The 21,848-nt window shown below is 40.1% G+C and overlaps 1 protein-coding gene across 1 annotated transcript in view; it reads left to right on the forward strand.

Annotated features, from left to right (window-relative positions):
• Nucleotides 1–21,848, forward strand: part of pard3ab (par-3 family cell polarity regulator alpha, b) — a 335,934-nt gene that overhangs the window by 194,461 nt on the left and 119,625 nt on the right. Inside the window, exons 13-15 of the mRNA XM_051953203.1 lie at nucleotides 7,818–8,006; nucleotides 9,242–9,412; nucleotides 15,816–15,966. Coding sequence (XP_051809163.1) covers nucleotides 7,818–8,006; nucleotides 9,242–9,412; nucleotides 15,816–15,966 — 511 coding nt within the window. The remainder of the gene's footprint in view (nucleotides 1–7,817; nucleotides 8,007–9,241; nucleotides 9,413–15,815; nucleotides 15,967–21,848) is intronic.

Raw genomic sequence — 21,848 nt, forward strand, 5'->3', positions numbered from 1 at the left:
TGTTTTTGAGATGGCCATCAGTATACAGCAGTTTCAAGATGGGGATGCTCAGCTATGGTGTTCACTGCCTGTTTCATTCACAATGTCTTCCAGCATTTAAAAAAACAACACCATATTAAGATGTTAACAAGGTAGAAATAAATAGATTTTTCACTGCAGGGACTGAAAATGTACGTAACATCATGTTTTCCTGTCATTCTGCATGTATTTGACATTCCCAATAACCTTAAACATGATATTTTTCTATAAAATATAATGAAAATATAATGACTCATTAGTGTCCATAGTATTAGAAATTGAATGCACCTTGACCAGCTATGGTAACTTTTTATAATTAAATGCATTTTACTCAAAAATGTTATCAAATTTTGGCATGTTTGATACTTTTACGTGGGTAAAACAGCTGAATATCACCACTACTGCCACCTTGGTGGTTTTTTTAGCAACAGTGTATCAATAAACCACCACCTCTGGAGTTACATAACTTTGTATCATTATTAGCACAATGGAATGGCCGCAGTGATTAATGGTTGCGGCTCCGTGGCAGCAGGCTCGATGCTGTTTCAGTGTTCTGTAGCGGCCTGCTGGTGACACATACGAGTCAATCAGACAGGGCCGTTCTGCCACGAGAAACAGGCTTTCTGGCTTAATTAAAGTGATGTTTCAAGCTGCCACCTGGCCCACACACACACACACACACACACACACACACACACACACACACACACACACACACACACACACACACACACACACACACAGGCATTATAACCACCCATACAGCCCTTCACGCACACGCTCGCAATATACAGCCACACTGACTACACCCAGGCTTTTACACGTCGCAAGAAAAAAACAAAAATGCTCAAGCCATATGGCGCGCGCTGCACATTCGCACATAAGTATACTCACACACTAGTGCACACATACGTGGAGGGACCGGGAGCAGCTGCTGGTATAATTGCTTGGGGTTGGATGAGGTTATAAATGGCTTCTAGTGGCCGAGAGAGGCAGGGAAACCGGGCAGCTGATTAGTTTTGGACAGCAAGGAAGAAGTGGGACTGTGTTGATTCTCCCTCCAAATGCTGCAGTCGAGGCTTCGGATCGTATTCCTGGTGCTGTTTGGTGTGTTGATGCTGACACCCGTGCACACATGTGGATCTGCTCTTTTCCCGTCTTTTTTTGTGTCGTTGGCTTTTTCTGTGACACACATACACCTTGCCCTTTCCTCCCTCCATGCTGTGCCAGTGTGAGCTCCGTCGATCGCTCGGGTATTTGATATTCATGGTCTATCAGCATGGAGCTACAGCGAGACGCATCAGAGAGAAGAGTGGGAAGGTGAAGGGGAGTAGAAGGGACAATAAGGGGGTTGGGGGTGGAAGAGGAAGGGAGAAAGGATGATGAGGAAGGGAGAAAGTGGGCAGGTGTGTCCACATACTCAGGATTGTACGGTGTGGAAGGAAAGATGTGAGACAGGATGGAGCTATAGAGGCGAGGAGGGTTGAATGGGAAATGTAGCGATAGAAAGTAAGGGGAGAGAGAGTCAGAGTATGAATAAGCAGAGATAGATTGTGCTACAGTAGGCAGCCAACAATGGTCTCCACGCCCGACTTCTCTCGACCAATTACACCCTTCAGTGCCTCTTTTTCACCTCCCTCCTTCTCCCCTTCTCTCCCTGCAATCGTCACCTCCCTCCCTCCCTCCTTCGTTCAGCTTCTCTGTTTTTTCCTGTTCCCTAAAAAAGAAAAAAAAAATTCCTCCCTCAATCGATTTTTCCAGATGCCATCGAATCGACAAGTTTGCGCGACCGAAGTCGAGCTCGCCGCCAAACCGCTAATCATTTCAGGCGCTGCAGCGGAGAGGAGGGTGAAAAGAGGAGGAGGAAGAGGAGGGCAAGTTTGATTTCTCGTAATGCTAAAGATTGACTCGCCGTGTAGAATACAAAGGAGGATGGCTGCTTGGAGAGACGTGTATTAGATGTGGCGAGTGGGTTAGAGGTGGAAGAAGGCGAGTAAACGGAGGGTAGGAAGCTTCAGAAAGCAGGTGGGATGCAGGAAAAAGAAGAAAAGGTGGAAGATTTATAATATATGACAGAGTTAAACCCTGTATTAACCTGTTAGATTTGAAAATGGGGAAACAAGGTGCATCTGCAGTGGTAGTTTTAGAGTTTTTGCAGCCTTGATAGCAACAGTAAAGCAGGAAAATCATCTTTTTTTCCTTTCAGTTGGCCAATTCTGAAACTGTACGTCGCAGCCAACATTTGGTCAGAAGTTGGAAACACAGGCTTCAGTTTCAGCTTGTAAAACCACAGCTCTGGCCCCTCCTGCTCGATGCACTGTGCTGTAAAACATAGTTTATTTGTTCCCATATACTATTTCAGTCGTTGGACATCGGAACAAGCAGAAAATTAAAATCTGGCTCCGGCTTATGGTTGCCACCTGTTAAGCAGACAAACAGTCATTTCCTACGTTTGCTGCTTTAAGCTTAGGTTTACAAAAAAGCTGCATCCCATATTGAAATATCGAGGCAGACGCTTTAAGATTTTCTGCAGCTCAGTTCATCAGCAAAGAGAAAACAATGACTCTTCAAATTGAACTGGTTTTAATATGAGCATCTTAAAAGCAAAAAAGATCCGGACCGGAAGGAGGAGACGGTGGAGGGGGAGAGGGGGGAGAAAATGAGGGTTATGGAGGGGAGGTGGCACAAAAAAGAGGAAATGAGCATATGGAGATAGTTTTATAAAAAAAAGTGAAAGAAAGTAGAGAGCTGTATAGAGAGGCAGGTGAAAAGAGGTGGAAGGCGGAGGAAGAAAAATGAGCGAGAGACACGGTGGTTTGGAGAGAGAGGTGGTGGTGTCTGTCTCCTTTTGTGTTCCACATGGATTCATCCCTTTCTGTCGGCCTTTCATTCACACTCCCTCGCTCGCTCACTCTGTCATTGTCGCGCTGGCACTCTCTCATTCTTTTCACCCTTTTCTTTTCGGCTCCTCGCCTTTTCGCCCTCCTCTCGAGCCCATCACTCTTCTCCCTTCACCTTCATTCAGCTCCCGTTACTTTGTGCCCCCCCCCCGCCCGTGCCTGTTTTTCTTAAAATTTATTTTATTTATTTCTACCCTTTCTCTCTCTCTCTCTCTGTCTGTCTTTATGCTTATTGATAAAATCTCTGAAAATATGTTGAATAAGCTACATTTAAAGGTACGGATGAGCAACTAGACATATACTTCATTTGGGTTCTTCTTACTTAAACTTGCAATTGAAATTTAAATTATTTTTAATGAGCTAGTGTTCAGATCTGCAGATGCCACAGTTCATCTTCACTGTAGTTTATCTACAGAGTCTATATGGATGTAAAAGCACCCTTTTTGTGCAAAATCGTCACAAAATAATGTTTCTCCTTTAGGCTTTATTATAAAGCAAAATGGAGATGTGCAGCAAATAAATGTGCTCAACTTCTATCAACTTTCTCCTCACAAATTAGACATTAGTAGCAAACATGGCAGTTTATGTTTGCAACAGACTGATGCTGTAGTTAATATTTGGCAAATGTGCTGCAAATTTACAAGAAAGCCCAATTTTTATATGCATATTGTAAACGTTACAAACTCTTGGTGGACTTGTGGCTAACTTTCGGTTAAGTTTTCCGAATGTTTACCGTTTACTACAAGTTATCAGTAATTCCATGCACCATCGGTTCATATCAAGAAATTTCTGGGTTCAAATCTGCTTCTCAGTTGTTGTGTTTCTTCAAAGGCATGCATTAAATGGTGATAAAGTGAGCATGACTGAATCAGATCAGCTCTCATCTCCCATTGACCATGTGAAGGATGAAGTGCTAATGGACTGGACTGTTAGCCATATGTTTTCCAGAAAGTTAGCCAGAAATCCTTTGCAAATTAACCTAATTTTTATTTTTTATTTTTTGATATATGACTTCTTAACCGACATCAGAAATCTAAAATATGTTAGCCCACAGTTTCCCACTTTGGTAATACTAACAAAATTTTCTGTTAAGTCATTGACAACCATTAGGACCGTCCCTGCACTTTTGCTGCTAAAGCTAACACCAGTCTGCACCAACTTAAGCTAAATTTACTGTAAAAAATATTTATGCCTCATAATTGCACCCAGGAGCAACAGAATATTTTGTTTTTTTTGCACAATCTAGTTTGAGCAAACTGTATTTTAGGTGAATTTTTAAATAAGAGAAGTAGAATAAACAATTTCTAATGAAATATCCTGATTTTAAGCTCAGGTTTGGTTAAGTTTTCTTGACAGAATGACACATAACAGATGAGCAGTTCGAGGATTTACAGAAACGTGACAATCTGACTTATCTTTTTTGTTGTTTTTACAGTTTCTGTATCTGATAAATGGTGTAATTTGGTTGGGGGGTTTTTGTGGTTTGTTTTTAAAACACCCAACAAAATCCCTTTAGAAGCTGCCGTCAGGTTCGCGGGTTCTTTGGGTTAAAAGCAAAAAGGCAATTCTCTCTTTTTACCTTGACACCTCTGTCTTTGGCTGAGCGTAAATGGTTTCATTTTATAGTTGTGCTTTGCTTCTGGCAGTAATATTTATAGACGGCTAAATTGAAGGCGACCAACTCTACTTTATAGCAAGTAATGGTAGAATAAATGTTGTGACAAACTGTGCAGGATGCGAAAGTTAAACTCATTCAAATCCTAATTGCGATATAGAAGAGATTATTTTTAACCTTGAAATTACATCACATCTGTTTTATTGATCAGCTGTACTTTGAGCTGTCACATTTTAATTTCCCTATTTTCTTATTTGCATGCCCATTTGCATTTTAAGAGGATTAAGTCGTTCTTAGACACTTTTTAATTAGCCTTAAATTTAATTTGGGAGAATGAAATGGACTTTCCAAAAACAATTAATGTCCTGTTGTCTTTATTATTCCGAAGCTCTTCCCATAAGTTGTGCCTGATATAAAACTGGCTTTATTTTTAAATTTATTCCAGGTAGTGTTCTTTTGTCTCTCTAAAACATGCAGACGCCCTGACAGTGCTCTTCATGCCTGCTTGTCCTTTATCTTCCCCCTTCCTTCCTTTTGTTTCCTCCTTTCCCCCCTCTTGCTCCATCCTCATTTTGCCCTCCTCCATCCCTCTTTCTCCCTCCTCCGTTCCACCCAGAGTAATTCCATCTCTCTCCCAGCAAACAAAGGGAGCTAATGACATGCTGACACCGAGCCCGATGATTGAATTCATTAGGCGTGCACAATAATTGCCAGGCGCGAGCGTGCACGCACCCATCTATTCAGAGGACAGCTGTCAAATAACAAGCAAGAGAGAATAGCTTTTTATTGTTGAGCTGGAAGAGAGAGTGAGAATGAATATAGAGAAAGAGTGAGAGAAGCACCTGTTGTGGAGGGGAAGAGAGCGAGCACTCAGCATGTCAATTAGGCTGCTGTTTTCATGCAGGGTTTGCTGGGAACTTTACTGCCTGTTTGATGCACTTGGCATCATGATTCAGGTGCACGGTTGGTGCTGCTTTTTCTTTTTTCTTTTCCATCCTTTACATGGTGCATGTGCTTCTCTGAATCCTTTCAGTCAGGAAATATTAGAGTCAGGTTGAAAATGAGTTTTGATCTCGGGCTTAGCATCAAGAACGATAACTGTCAAGGGTGAGATTAGGTACGTATAGTCACGGATGTTTGATAATAGAATATCTAATGTAAAAAGACTGAGTCTGACGTAAAGATAAATTAAAGGAAAACCTCCTTAATAAGCCTCAGGAAGGCCAGAAGAGCTTCAATGCACCTTGGCATTGATTCCACAAGTCAGTTGAACTCTACTGAAGGGATCCAACACCATTCTTCCAAGAAATACTCCCCAATTTGGTGTTTTTTTTGATGATAGTGGAGTATATTTGGTCCAAAATCTTCCATACATGTTCAGCTGGGATGGGATTTGGCAACTGAAAAGGCCTTTTCCATCAAACCCTTCACTGACCCTTTGTGCTTTATTGGATCTGGGATTGATCAGTGTGGAAGTGACTACTCCTGTCAGCATAGAAATGTTCCATCACAGGATAAAGGTGATGATTCAGGACAACTTTTCACTGATTTGTAACTGATTGTCCCCTCTAAGCTAAACTTTGCTCGCAGAATTAACCCCAGGAGCATAGTGGAGTCACCAGGTCCTCTAAATGTAGGGGTCAGGGGCTCTCGTTTGATTATCTGCTCATATCTGGAGTTTTTGTTTCATTAAAGCACTTAAAATATTAGTATATTGTTCTATGTGAAATAATCATATACGCCGTAGGTATTTCAGATTTATAGATTATGCTAATGGTTTTCAAGTTAGTTTGAGTTTAGCACCAAAAAAATACTAATATTTTGTCATACAATATAATAAATTTGGTGAACTCTCAGTAATAGAATAGATCCAGAACAGTAGAAAGTCGCTTTTGTCTTTGTTTTGTACAAAATACAATTGAATAAAGAGTGCAAACACAATAAACAGAGTAAATAAATAATAAATGTCAAACTCTAACACTAGAGGTAGCAGTTGCATCAGTCTGAAAGCTGATTATTACCCTATAATTATTGCACAAGTTTGAATGAAAATGGTTGCACAAGAAAAGAAGACACCAGAGTTGGTTCACTGCCTGTTAGAATTCAGTGTACAAACACGTCAGAGAAAGTAACCCTCTTTGAGACCAGTTGTGTGACTTTTATTGGTCCTGTAGCGCCTTCCAGACAGCAGCAGGTCAAACAGGTGGTGAGCACGTCGAGTCCTTCAGATTTCTGTACCGAGGTAGCCGGAGCTGGAGATGTTTTCCAGAGAGGGCAGACTTCAGTCGATGGTTTTCTGAATATAACGTAATGTGCGCTGACAGATGTGCAGGTATGGAGCACGTCTGTGTGGTTTACCCACTGCTGCTTCACAGTAAGAGTCATCCAGATGCATTTGCTTTGGTTGTGGACTCGCTTTCAAGCACACGACAGACGTATTAGACGTTGGCTGTTTTACTGTGCACAAGGGACTTAACATTTGATGCATTTTCTGTGATTTTAGATGTCAGACAAGTTGGTAGGATGTAGTTTGGAGCTACAGTCTCAACCACATGTTCCTGTGTGAGAGTCTAGTTGTAAGAATTCAAAGATTTTGATGAAAATGATTTTTTTTTAAAGTTTGCATGAGACACAAACAGCAATAAAAAGTTTCTCTTAAAAAGCCAACCTAAGATTCATTGGTACAAGAAATCCCAACCAACACATCAAATCCTGTTCTGATTGAGTCCCATTTTAATTTGAGACTTTTCTTAAGTTTCAAAGAGCCGCCTGCTGTTTATGGTTCAGTATTAATGAAGTCTTGTTGCTTCCTTCATACACTAAGCACCTGTTTTTAAGCGGACGGGCACTTAGCCGTGCTCGTCTGTTTAACACTAATATATCAGATGTAGTTAATGAGCTTGCACTCTGATTTAGCTCACCGCTATCTGCCCAGCTGCAATTTACATGCAAGTACTTTTCATTAACCTCAAGTGGCCAAATGAATGTCCTTTTAACTTTTGTCCTTTGGCTAACCCACAGGAGCACAGTGAGGGCTGGAGAGGCTTTTGTACTTCTTGCTTTAGGCTGGAATAAATGCATGAATGTTTTTGTTTTGTATAATTAAATACTCATTATAGTAGGAGTGTTTTTACTGTGTTTAAATGTGAGTGTGCCTCTTTGGACAGATTTTTATACGTTCTCGTGCGGTTGCTGCTTAGGCGGCTTTTTATGGTATTCAAAGTTAATTATTGTTTTGTTATTTTAAAGTCTGTTTCTCTATTTTTTTCTTCTCGTTCTTTCAGAAGACAGAAGAAGATGAGTTGGTCTTGACTCCTGACGGTACAAGAGAGTTTCTGACCTTTGAGATTCCTCTCAGTGACTCCGGTTCAGCAGGTTTGGGTGTCAGCGTCAAAGGCAACCGCTCCAAGGAAAACCATGCAGACCTGGGCATCTTCGTCAAATCCATCATAAATGGAGGAGCGGCCTGCAAGGTACGACAGCTTCTATTCAAACTGATAGAGGGTTTGACTTGAAATACACATTTGCCTTTTATTGTTTATATTGCTTTGAATTTCCATTATTTATCTTTATTTGTTTCTTTGACTTTCAACCGGGACCTGAGTACTAATTTTGTGCCTCCTCATGTGAATATGTGTGCTTACATGATAATTAAGAACCTGGAATCCTTTAAATATAAAAGAAAGCTGAAAAGTATTGCTGTTTTCTTCTGAGAAAGTGTTTTTTTTTTCAGCTAGCTGTTGTTAGTTTAACCTGACTGGAACATTTGAGGAATCAGTTTTGTACTCATCAATCAATGCTATCTAACCCATTGCAAGTGGCACCAAATTAACATTTAGAATTATAGTTGATGCTTTACAATGGACTGTCTAAGCAGCTGTTAAAACTCTTCCATCCATCTATTATCTATATGCCGCTCAATCCTCATTAGGATCGTGGGGAAGCTGGAGCCTATCCCAGCTGACTTAGGGTGAAGGCAGGAGACACTCTGGACAGGTCACCAGTCTATCACAGGGCTACATATACAGACAAACAATCACACTCACACCTATGGACAATTTAGAATCACCATTTAACCTTTGTGGATTGTGGGAGGAAGCCAGAGAAAAGCCACACATGCACAGGGAGAACATGCAGACTCCATGCAGAAAGATCCTGTTCAGTCCGGGATGCGAATCTTCCAACTGCAAGATGACAGTGCTAACCACCAAGCCACTGTGCAGCCCTATTAAAACTCTTTTAAATCTTAAATATATTTGCAAATGAAAGGCCAAAAAAAGACAACTCAACTCCTGCTGAAAGTCGAGTCTAAGTGGGAGAGTGAAGCAGAATCATTTTTCTGTTTTCCAGCAAGTATGAAGAAAAGCAAAGTGCTCAATTTTCTGTTGCTGCCTGGTGTGCCGCAGTCAATTTCAGTAGTCCTTCAACTTGATTGTTTTTCATACAAACAAGCTTGTGTTGACAGCACGTAATAATGGACTTAAAAGCACTCTTGTCTGCTAGACATTAGATCATGACTATGAACAGGATACACTCTCTGAGCAAGACTGTTAGTCTGATTAGATCAGGGTTACTGTTAAAGTTGGAGATACGACTGCTTTTTATTCATCACACAGGGTGCACTGTTTAGCAGAAGGAAAAATACAGTTCTACTTTTTTGGATGAAAGATTTATATTTGACTTTTTTTTGTTTTTTGTCCACCAAAAGGATGGGCGGCTACGAGTGAACGACCAGTTGATCGCTGTGAACGGAGAGTCGCTGTTGGGTAAAACCAACCAGGACGCCATGGAGACGCTACGTAAATCCATGTCGACGGAAGGCAACAAGCGTGGGATGATCCAGCTCATCGTGGCCAGAAGAGTGGCCAAAAGAAGCGAGGTGAGGAGCAAGAACACACTGGATTCATTCAGGGGTGAAAAGAAATGGATAGATTTGAATATTTTAGAACTAGATTCTACTTTTGGGACCTACTTTTGGAAGAGGGGCAGCAGCAACATTAGACACAATTTAGGAAGGCCTCCATGCAATTGGTCAAGGATGAATTGAACACCTCGCGAGTTCAATGATGTTTAGCTTGCACATTAAAGAATATTAGACCATAATCATAAAAATAACACTTTATTAATGCTACAGTTGCCAATAAAACACAGAAAACATGTGCATATGATAGACATAAGCTGTGTTTCCATCCACCAAAGTGGAAATTCCACTTATCACTTGGAAAAGGTTGAAAACTTTGTGTATTGATTCAAGCCAAATGCAATAAAGTGCAATGAAGACAGGTTTAGTTATTAAACTATGACAAATAGCAATTTGCTCTCAAGCTGTTACCAGAGATCCTCTAAAAGCATTTTGCTATATTATTAGTCATTCAAAACTCTTTATTTCCATTGTGTAGTGTGTTTTCTGTCACCAAGCTTTATTTTTTTAGAAATATTACCACATACTGCTTACCTCAATGAACTGAACTCTTAACATTTGCAAAACAGTAGTGGATCTAAAAGCACATAAATTCATGTTTATTTTAAGATGTGATTAAAATTACAATACGTTTGGATGAAAACCCAGTTATAGGTACAGGAATTTGAAGTTATAGCTCAAACTATGTGTTGTAAGTGTTAAATCCGTCTTGCAGGATTATTGGACTGGAAAAACTATCGAAAAGAAATCAGCCAGACGGTAAAAAAAATACTATTTGCGCTCTGAAAAAGTATTTTACTCTAAATCTTTTGTACAGTTTGCAAAAGTCCTGCCTGACATCTTCCTCTACATAGAATCTACCGCATGTATTCAAATCAACATTGTGAACCACTGTGGTGTTCACATGTGACTTTAAATCATGAAGTATTCGTCATTAGTCACAGAAACTTAACTGTATGCTACATGTGTGACAGTGCTGTATTATTCACAGCGAGGTCGGCTTTGAATTATCGCAGCACATGTAAACATAATGATTCTTCTTTTTCTTGTTTTTGTAATTTACCCAGGCTGAGCACACATGACCTTTGCCGCAGTCGTCGGCTTCACGCTCGGCTTTCACACATTCACACCTCAGAACCGGCTGCACATTACAGCTGTTGTTGACTGTTGACCTCAGAGCAGTTCCAGTGGAGAAACTGGGGGGGGTAAACACTCTGCACAAGGACACGTCAACACTAGTTATGGAGTAAACGGAGATGGATTTCATTCACAGTTAAATGCCGGGATTTTTCTTCACCAGTCGTTCTGGGATTTGAAGCAGCCAACCAGCTTCCTGCTGCCTCGGAAATTTGATCTGAATCACAGAAGAAGAAAAAAAATCGAGATTGCAGCTCAGTCTGCTGCATCCTGACTAGTTTTTTTTTTTTTTTATGTTTTTTTCCCCACACATGACCTTTGATCAGATGTTCTGGATTCAGGCTGTTTGTGACATTTTTAGCATCAAAATACTAACTTTACACGACTGTTCAAAAATTTGGAGTCATCCAGACAATTTCATGATTTCCACGAAAACTCACCCTTTTTGCTCACATATTTGCTGAAGGGCTTTATTATCATCAATAAGCCTTTCAATGATTAGCTAGAAATGGGCCTCTGTACCCCTATGTAGATATTCCATTAAAAATCATCCGTTTCCAGTTTGAATGATGATCTACCACATGTCTACACTGTATTTCTGATTAATTTAATGTTGTGTTCATTGAAAACAATTGCCTTTCTTTCAAAAATAAGGACATTTCTAAGTGGCCCCAAACATTTCAAAGGTAGTGCATGTGTCCAGTGAGCGTCTGACATCCTGAGCACAGACACTTAAACAGTCACACAGGCACCATTTCAATAAGCTCCTTTCTGTGATAAATATATAGCACTAAATCAAAGCAAACCACAGGGAGCTCTGCTTATGAGCATCAGTTAATTATTTCATAAAGTGAAAGTAAGCAGTCAGGTCATGGTAGTTTTCCCACCCCTCCCACGCACGCTGGCCTCCCTCGAGGCAAGTGGAAGGAAGAAAAAACTCTGGCTGTGAACCGAGCTACACAACGTTTTTTCTCCCTCCCCTTCAATGTCATGTTTTTACATTCTCCGTACACCTTGGCCTGTCGCCTGCTTGAAAGCTGAGGCTGAATCCGTGCGCAGCGCCACTGTGTGCCTATGGACGGGCGTGCACGTCGGCGTGCACGTGTACGCCTCTGGCACTGCCTGGCTTTCCTGCTCTCCTTTTCCAACCTGGTGTGTCAAAGTTTTGATTTCCCCTCGGTCCGTCTGGTAATTGAAAGCAGAGGCTAAGCCTGGAGGTGTGTTTTGTGTGTATGTGTGTGTATGAGTATGTGTGCAGGTGTGTATGAGTGTGTGTGTGTAGGTGTGTATGAGTGTGTGCATTTCTTGGTGTCTGCAACTGTGCTTGTATATGTGTGAAGAAGTGTGTAGTTCATTCTGTTGTACATGCAGCTTATGCATGTGTGCATTTATATTCAAGGCTATTTCTGTATGTATGTTTGTTTGCGTGCGTGACTGCATGCGTGTGTGTGTCTGTGTCTGTGTGTGTGGATGTATTGCAGGCATGTCAAGGCACTGAGACTTAACAGAGAGCGCGGCGGATGAATAAAACTCGAGCTCTGGGAGTATTGTCGATCTTTGCTTCACATGCAGAGCTGGAGGCATGGCCCGAGGCTGCCCAAGTGTCTGACTGTTTATAAGAAATGGTGTTCACGACACCGAGAAAACAAGAAGAGGAAAACAACAATTTCATACCCTCAAACTCAAAGAGGCGGCTCAGAGCTGATTGAGAAAACCCCTATAGACTCCAGAGGGATAGATTTTTAATATCTGTCCGTCAAATATTAGTTAAAATCTAATAATGCCAGATTACTATAGGATGAAAGCTCATTTTGACATTTACTGACATATGGCATCAAATAATCCTGTATTTACTTTCCTCGCCATGTCTCCATCCCCTGACAGCCAATCTCAAATCAATCTCAAATGTTAGCTGTTGCATAAATCACATTCCCAGCCAGTTCCGTTCCTTCCTGCATCCCCATAGAAACGCAGCAGCTAGCTTCCACATCACCGCTGGCACCCGATGGGATCGAGACCTTCCCGGAGCTCAATTATCAGCCTGAATATGCAATGAGCTGCAGTGTGATTTGTCGATGCGCCCTCGGTATGGCGAATCCCCTCGGCTATTACCCAGGCATTTCACCCCGGCCCCTCACTCGGCCAATTCATTAACTACCTCATTTGAAGTCAAGAGCAGCTGCATGCCAGCAGTCGCTGCACCATATGGCGACCTCAGAAATTAGTTTGCTTCTGCCGTACATTTTATTGTATCGTGTGTATTTTCGATTGGTTCTGGTAGTTTGTGACTAAAGTCATTTCATTTGTGCAGCAAATGGTTCAATTTCCTGTTCAGCCTCTAGTACATGAAAGACGCAATGGCATCATACAAAGATTAGATTAGTTCAAGGTAAAACCAACGTCCCAGCAGAACTGTCGATGCTTTGATTGGTATCCATCCTGGAGTTCAAAGAGTGAGGAGCTAGGATATTTTTAATTATATGAAAAAATGGCATTAATTTCTTCTATATACACACCCTGTCAAAAGTTTTGAGACAGGTTCTAATTTATTTGAATGAGAAAGTGTCTCAAAACTTTTGACGGGGTGTATTTAAAATTAGGGCTGGGCGATATGACCAAAATTTTATATCCCGATTCAGCTTATTTTATATCCCGATACGATATACATAACGATATAGCATATTTTTTGGTAGATTCAATGAATGAATGGGACCGGGCAGCGGCATACCTTACAAAGTACGGTAGTCTGATCCTTGTCGGTCTTTTTAAATCCAAACCACCGTCATATGACAGAAGTTCCCCCTCTTAGTGAGTATAAAACACCCAAAATATGTCTTTGAACTAGAGGCTAAGTGCTGCGGTTTATTTTAGTATGACAGTGAAGAAAACATTTTCATTTATATTCCGCTCCGTAAGTCTGGATGGGATCTGTAGTGACTTTGTGCATGCGCGATTCATCTATCGTCTGGCCACGGAGTGATGTGGGTCTCCCCCCCCTCACTGGGACTGCTGCGGACTGACAGCCTGTGCTTTGGGACAAGGAGGAGCTCACAGCAGCACCTGCTGCTCGTTGAGGACAGTAACTGTAGAATGATCCGAGTTTTCCTGTCAGTCTCCAAAACGGCACAAAAAGTCGCTGGATTTGTTGCTAGTGACTTTTGACAAAAAATGTCGCTAGGACGCTTTGGAAAGTCGCTAGATTTAGCAAGAAAGTCGCCAAGTTGGCAACCCTGCCGCGTGCCTGGGCTTGCCGTAAGGCACGTCAGTGACGTAAAATACTGCCGTAAAGCGTGTTTTGCGACACTGCGATATAAACGATAGGATCTTCACATAAAACGATAGACATTTTCTGTCATCCAGACGATATCTATTGTCATATCGCCCAGCCCTATTTAAAATATATTTATATTTAAATATTCTATGTATTTTTTAAATGTATTTTATATTCATATTTTAAATATATTTTTCATATATTGTATATCATATATTGTTACATAGATTTATATGCAATAATATATTTTTAAATACATTTTAAAATCTTTTGTTTGTTTGTTTCCTGCTGGATAAGGTTAGCAGTGATGCCAAATGTTAAATTACTCAAGTACTAGTAATGTAAATAACTATAATTCAAGGCCCTATAGTTTTCTCCGGTGTAAGCTACATCTATCACGCTACATTTCTGAGGCTAATGAAGTATTTTTACCTCACTATATTCATTTGCAATCTACAGACTTTTTTACCTTTTTTCAGTTCACTCATCTAGATTACCCTAATGAATTTCCACCATCATTAGTGTCAATCCTATAATTTAAAGAGTGAGTAACTATCATTTACTTATGTGTTGTTGTTTTTTTTACTTGAACGGCAGCAGCTTAAGTTAGTGTATTCAAGTTACTGATTTAAGTATGTATTTGGGGTACCTGTAATTTTCCAATATATGTTACATGTATTACACTTAATTTCTGAGGCTAATGTTGTATATTTACTTTACTACATTTATATGAAAGTTTTAACCACATTGAAAAGTATCAGAAAATTTACATTTTGCATTCAAAACACATAATTCACATTCAGGACTTTTGCCAGGTTTTTAGAAATTACTGTGAAACCATTTCTTTGTCTAAATGACCTTAGTCTCCACAAAACAACGAAGAAATGAAAAATAGTTTTCCTGATGGTCAAACCTGATGATCTGAAGACTCTCCAGCTTCCAGGTAGATCATGCTGTTGGATGTATTTTTAGTAGAATATGGTATTGGCGCCGTGAAATGGAAAGGATATGAAAATATTTCTATTCTTCAGATCTTATCAAACAGTTTCTCCTGAAAAATCCACTTTTCTACACTTCGCTCTTCTGCCAGCCTCCTAATATTCCCACATATGTATTCTCTCGTAAGCATCACTTGTTTGTTTGTATCTGAATCCATTTCGGCAGTTTTTATGATGACACCTCAACCATTTAGTGAGCTGAAGGGATCATTGGGCAGAGACCTCCTGCTCCGATCGAATCCCAGTCCAGCTAGTCCTGGCCACTGACTGAGGTCATTTGGCTCCAAGGTCGACTTGAGTGTGATGGTGTTATCGCTCGTTGCTCGTTATGTGATGCCGGCGATGGTGGTTATCTATACGGCACGAGCTGTCATCACCCTCAGTGAGACATGCAGAAACCATAGCAAATCAATACAGCTGCCGATCCAATGGGCAAACAGTGACGGCAAAGACACACACATAAAAACACACACCTTCTCAGGCTGTGGATGTGTGCTTATGGATGACAGGGCTGGCAAATGGTCTATTTGTCCAGCAAACAAGAGAGTGTCATCGTGGCTCCTGGGGGAAATGTCAAGATGCTAACAGGCTAACCGTCCCCTGTGGGGTTGCTAGCTCGCTAACAGCCTCTGGCCAAACAGCCTATTGGAAATCCATGCTCATTTATCCTTGTTATCACAGCGGTAGCATTAGCATGGATAACCGCCCCTGTGTCCATCCATTACTGCCCAACAAATGTTAGCAAGGCTAGTTCCCCTCAGCCTCATTTTCTGGTTTTTATCTAGCATTAGCAGGACTCTATGTTATTGTACCTCTCCCTGCTCGGCGACAAAGGATTTCTTATTAACCCATGTGCCTTCTCAGAGCTCATTTCACTGGGTTCAACTGGTCAGAACAGATAATTTGACTGTGAAATAACAAATACACGTCTAACATCACCTCCCTCTTCAAAAAGGAGACACCAGGGAGCCCATTGGGACCCCAGCAGATGTTGAACACCTCCCTGGACGACCATGAGCGTAGAATCTCCCATTCTCTGTACGGTGGCCTGGAGGGCCTCGATGACAACTTGATGCCCCGGCAAGGCATGATGCCACGCACAATAGGTAAGATGGGCGCCTCATTTGTGTCATAACTTATAGATTTTGGCTTTTTGTGCTTAGTTGCTACAGTTTTTAAGATTACTTCTTTTCTTGGGTTTGACTTGAACTAATACTAAGACTTATATTGAGGTTTATGTGAAATCAGTTCACCATCAAAAAGCGTGGTTGAAATTACAATATATTTTGGATGAAAACACGGTCATAAGTGCTTACATTTTAGTGTTTTTGCTCAAAAATATCTGCTGTAAATATTTACCTTTTGCAGAATTACTGAGATGCAAACTGTCTTTCCTAAAAAGAAAGCAGCTGATATTTAAAATCCTGCACCTCTACGGAAACAGTCCAACCATGACTAGAAGTAGAGAGAACTCAAAAATATAGTTTGTGCATGATGGCAGTTTGTAATATCAGAAATCCTAAAATGAAAGAGATCTAAATTTTATTTATTTGAATAGTTTGCAAAATAACTATGAAAAACAAATTTGCTCAACATGTGCAATTTTTTTTTAAGTCTCTAAAGATGTTTTCAATACAATTTGTTTGCGTGAACACTATCTGCAGTTCAGCCCAGTTTAGCTGAAAATCTGAATTTTTGTCATGTGACCGTTGGCTGCAGCTGAGGCGCTAATGGCTTCATAGTTGCATTTAGGAACACATTTTTTTTTTAGTATAATCTGGCTAGTTGACATGGTTTATTTTTAGTGAGACCAAATGATTTAGAGGAAATATTGACAACTGTAAGCTTAGACTTAGGTAATCTTCTTGATGACACTGAAAGTCACACAATTAGTTCAAGCACCATTGGAAATTCAAAAATCCAATGAGACTGCTTGTTTTTATGTTTTTTAACATTGGTAAATGGTGTAATGACTACGGTGGCCGACTACGGTGCAGCATTTTTCGGCCACCGTAAATGACAGCCTCCCTTTCCGACCTGCCAGCAGGTTTTAAAGGTAAAAGGATTAGGATGACATTATAAAAATACATTTTCCTGTTGTTTCTCTGTGCTTTCCTCCTGTGCTCTATGATTTGACCTGCCAGGTTTTGCCTCCATGGCCTAAATGTGTCACCTTTTATCAGTTTTTTGTGAAGATTCTGTGGTTTTAAAAGTCTCTGAATTTGCCAAGCAGCAAGAACCAGAGATGGAAAAACGGCCCCTCGACAGTTTGTTGTGTTTTCTGAAACCATATCTGTGTACGTTTGTGTTGGTTTGCCTCTTTGTGGGTCTGTCTGGTTCTGGATGACCTGTGTGTCATTGCTCAGACGAGCTCTGGGCTGTGTGGAACTGAGTGTGTGTTGGGCAAAGTGCAGGAGATTAGCAAAGCGTGTTTGTATCCGTAGGAGCTTTGCGTGCATCTGTGCAGGATTGCACGTATGTAGCACTTAAATGATTGATGGATATGTGGTTAAGTTTCATGACGTCAGGGAAAGCCTTCTGTACACCAGATGGTCTGACTAAACAGCTCGCCTGTTTGAATTTCCAGGAATTACAAACCCCAACCATCTTCCAATAAGACCTAAATTATCCGTAGAACTGCCTCTTCTGCAGTTGCGATTCAGGAAATGCATTTAATGACGAACACCAACTTTTAATCAGTTTTAAAATTAATTTGTGCAAACTACCCTCATTAATCAATGTAGCATAATTTGAAAGTGTGAACTCACTTTTCCTGTTGTGCTGATGGGTTGACATTGACACTGCTGTTAGCGTAAACAGGAAAAAAAAAGTGAATTGTGAGCGACAGAACGTGTTAATAGGTGAAGCTCCTCTATGCTGCCACATTGGCTGTGTTCATCCATCCTTAACAAACAGCAAGAGCTTCTAATGAGCGCACAGGGTTGGAGTGAAAGCAGGAGGCAGATATACAGGAGACACAGCAGCTTAACAGTGGCAAACAAGATTATTGTCACCAAACCGACCAGACAAGCTGATGTTTGCATCTTCAGCTCCAGTGCTCGAGTTCAACCAAAGGTCATATAAAGTTAATAAAAGAGAAAATCTGTAGAATTGGAAGTGTGTTTGCAGATTGTAGAAGGTGAGTGATCTCCTTTGAAACAAAGCTGCCCAGCTGATAATTCTCTACCTTTGTTATTATAAAGGTAGAGAATTATCTGCTGGGCAGCTTTGTTGCAGAGAAGATTACTCACCTACTACAATCTGCAAACACACTTTCACTCTGCCAAACTAAAATCTGAAAACAGCCAGAAAACATGAAAGGCCCGGAGGCTGGATAAGAGCATATGAGAGAAACAAACAAGGAGCAGCAGATTCAGGACTTCATTACCAAATAATAAGACCTTAAAAATCAATCCGAGCCGAGGGCAGCCTACAGGATAGCAAGTAAAAGGCAAATGTTAAGGAAGCAAAGACAAATGTGGTGAATAAATCAACAGTGCAGACTTTATTGTTTGTCCTTCGAGCCAGTGGCTAGAACAGAATTCAGGATTCTGCAGGTATCACATGAACTGAACCTTCTTTTATTTGCTCTTGTCGCAGTTTTACTTACTGTGGGCTCATTTTTTACTGCAGTATAAAGTCCTGTACTTCTGTGGAAAAAACACCCATCATGACTAGAAGTAGAAAGAACTCTGAAATGTCTTCTGTGTGGTATGAAAATGTCATTATTTCAGGAAAAAAAAGCTTTTTTTTGTGATTACTTTGTTGCTAGAAGTTTTATCCATTTCACCTGAAAAATCCCTGAGTTTTTGTGACATGACTATAGCTCACACCTCTGTCATTCATGGCTTCTTCATGGCATCGATTAGCCCAGAATTTTTAGTTGTTTTTTTTACAGAATCTGATTTGAGAAGATGGTTTATTAAAAAATGAGACATGAAGAATAAATGGTTGATAAAACAATAACAATATTGAGCTTAGATTTGGTAAATTTTTCCAGTGAATTCAAAGTTACACATGATTAGTTCAATGACTTTTGAAGAGGTTGAAAATCTGACAGTACTTTCTGATAAATTACGCAATTTTGGAGATTTTATTTGAAAGATAACGTGCCTTCTGAACCCACTGGCAGGTTTGAGGTTTTATAGGGCATTTTACAGAAAAGAAAAGACAGAAAAATAAGATTGCTTTTGGAATAAATAACAGTGCACTGCACATTTTTTTGTATTTAAATCCAATAGAGATGTAGTTTCAGTGTCTTTGCCTCATTATTTTGGCACATGTCTAAAGAATAGCTGGTTAATACTGGATGCAGTGTTACCTCAAAGTTTTTTTTTAGTTTTTTTTAGTAAGAGAATGAAGAAGAAAGCTGGAAACCAATTGGAAAAGTGAAGAAATAAGGGAATGTGAGGAAGTGAGAGAATACATTTGACAAATCAATACAGGAAGGATTAGAAGAAGAAAAAATACCAAAGTGTTATTGATGTTTGTTCTTCTTTTAAATGTGTTCCAAAGCGTTTTCTAATCATCGACCTTTACAGGAGTGGGGGAGATTACATGTCAAAAGATCCCCTTGAATGACCTGACCTCAGCGCTGTGAGCGTTTCAGGATATCTGACTCTTGAACTATGAGGATTATAAAGTCGCATTTTCGAACGCGCTCCACCTGCTTTGATCCTCACGTGTTGTGTTGTTACTCTGAGCTGGGCAGTCTAATCAGAGAAAGTTAGATTTCAAAGCTGCCAGCGTGGCCTGTTTCCTTCTAAGACTTTACCCAACCTCAGCAGAACAGGACACCACTGGAAGCCTCCTCTGTCAGCCTTAAAAGTTATGTGCACTTTGTAATTACTGTCACAGACACAGGAGACATTTCCCTGCTTATTAAACACTTAATCAGGCCAGTGTTTGTGTTTTTTTCTTGACCACCAAAAGGAAAAACCTTGTTTGGGTCTTCTTCCTACATGTGGTTTTTGAATCACTTCAAATCAAGTAGGTAAGGAAACCTAGAAATACAGTTCAAGTTGGCTTGACCAAGAGGTATTAAAGCAGTTGTTGTATAAAAGTGAGATTGGAGAGGTAGGGAAAGGATTAAACCCTTATTTGAACTGCTGTTTAATTTGCTACTGCAGGCTATGTAAAGAGGATAAAGGCCACCGGGCTCGAATTTTAAGCTGCTCGACTCTGCTCGATGCTTCCCTGAGTATGACCTCTTAAGTTAACGTTTGCTGTGTTAGCAATAACAACCAGAGATTCATTCTTGAATATGTTGTCTGTGTTGTTTTAAACAACATCAAACACTCAATGGCCACTTTATTAGGTACACCTTGCTAGTAAAAGGTTAAACTCCCTTTTGCCTTCAGAACTGCCTCAATTCTTGGTGTCATACTATCAACAAGATGTTGGAAATATTCCAAACAAGAGATTTTGGTCCATATTGACATGATAGCATCACACAGTTGCTGCAGATCTGTCGGCTGCACATCCATGATGCCAATCTCCCGTTCCACCGCGTCTAAAGGTTCTATTGGACTGAGATCTGGCGCCTGTGGAGGCCACTGGAGTACAGTGAACTCATTGTTCAAGAAACCCCTTTGAGATGATTTGAGCTTTGTGACTTGGTGCATTATCCTGCTGGAAGTATCCATCAGAAGATGGCCCACTGTGGACATAAAGAGATGGACATGGTTAGCAACAATACTCAGGTTGGCTGTGGAGTTTAAACAATGCTCAGTTGGTACTAAGGAGCCCAAAGTGTGCCAAGAAAATCTCCCCCACACCATTACACCAGCAGCAGCAGCCTGAACCGCTGATAGAAAGCAGGATGGATCCATGCTTTCATGCTGTTTACACCAAATTCTTTCTGGAGATGTTGTGCAGAATAGAGAAAAAAATATAAACCATTCTTTTTAGCACTGGTAACACCTGTGGCCACTGGGAAAATCATCCATCCATCCTTCCATTCTCTATACACCGCTTTATCCTCACTAAGGTCGCGGGGGGTGCTGGAGTCTATCCCAGCTGACTCGGGCAAAGGCAGGGGACACCCAGGACAGGTCACCAGTCTGTCACAGGGCTACATATACAGACTAAATCACACTCAGATTTGGGAAAATCATTGTACATGGATATTCTGAATTTATTTTTCTTGTAAAATGAACTAAATATTATAAAAATCAAAATAAATATCAGAAAAATAAAACAAATCCCTGTTTTTATCCAGTCAAAAGGAAAAAAATAGATACATAATCAAAGAAATTAAACTTTTATTTAATATTTTAGCTTTATTTATTACATTATGACTTTATTATACTAAACAGAATATTTTTTAAAATTCTTTCCTCTTTGTTGTCATGGTTGTGCTGTTTCCATAGAGGTGAAGGAAAAAGAAAATTGAGCCCACAGTGGAAAAAAAAAAGAAAAAAAAGACAAGAGTAAAAAAGAAAAAAATACACAAGAACTGTCTGGGTTTGGAGGATTAATCTTTCATCAACATCAGATTAAAAAAACACGTTTTTCATCTAATTGTACCATTTTATTCATTGAAAAATATAAAATGGTATTTTAGAACTAAACTAGATTTGACACAATTAAAAAACTGTTATAATTTTTAATGAAGTTCATAAAAATTAAAAAATGTATTAAGACACACAAAATGCTTTTTTCCAGTGAAACTTGTTGAAATCTGTTGCATTTTGGAATAAAAGGAAAGCATGTCAACGAACCAAAAAAACTTTCTGCAGCCACTTAAAAAAGAGCAACAATTGTGGTTTCTGTGTGTAATTTGGGTTGACCAACCCTTTAAAAGTACATTTCTGGGAGTTGCTCTGGTCAGGGTTTGGGTTTGTAGTGCTCGAACCGTGTGTGGTCTGAAGTTGAAATAAATGTAGGAGATCGCAGAAGCTAATTTACTGTCGTCACCTTCTGTACTTTCCAGTGAATTAACATAATGCGTCGAGTTATTTTTTCCATCATAGCCAGTTTGAAGACC

The sequence above is a fragment of the Acanthochromis polyacanthus genome, chromosome 9, assembly GCF_021347895.1.
Source record: "Acanthochromis polyacanthus isolate Apoly-LR-REF ecotype Palm Island chromosome 9, KAUST_Apoly_ChrSc, whole genome shotgun sequence".
In the NCBI taxonomy this organism is placed as follows: Eukaryota; Metazoa; Chordata; class Actinopteri; family Pomacentridae; genus Acanthochromis; species Acanthochromis polyacanthus.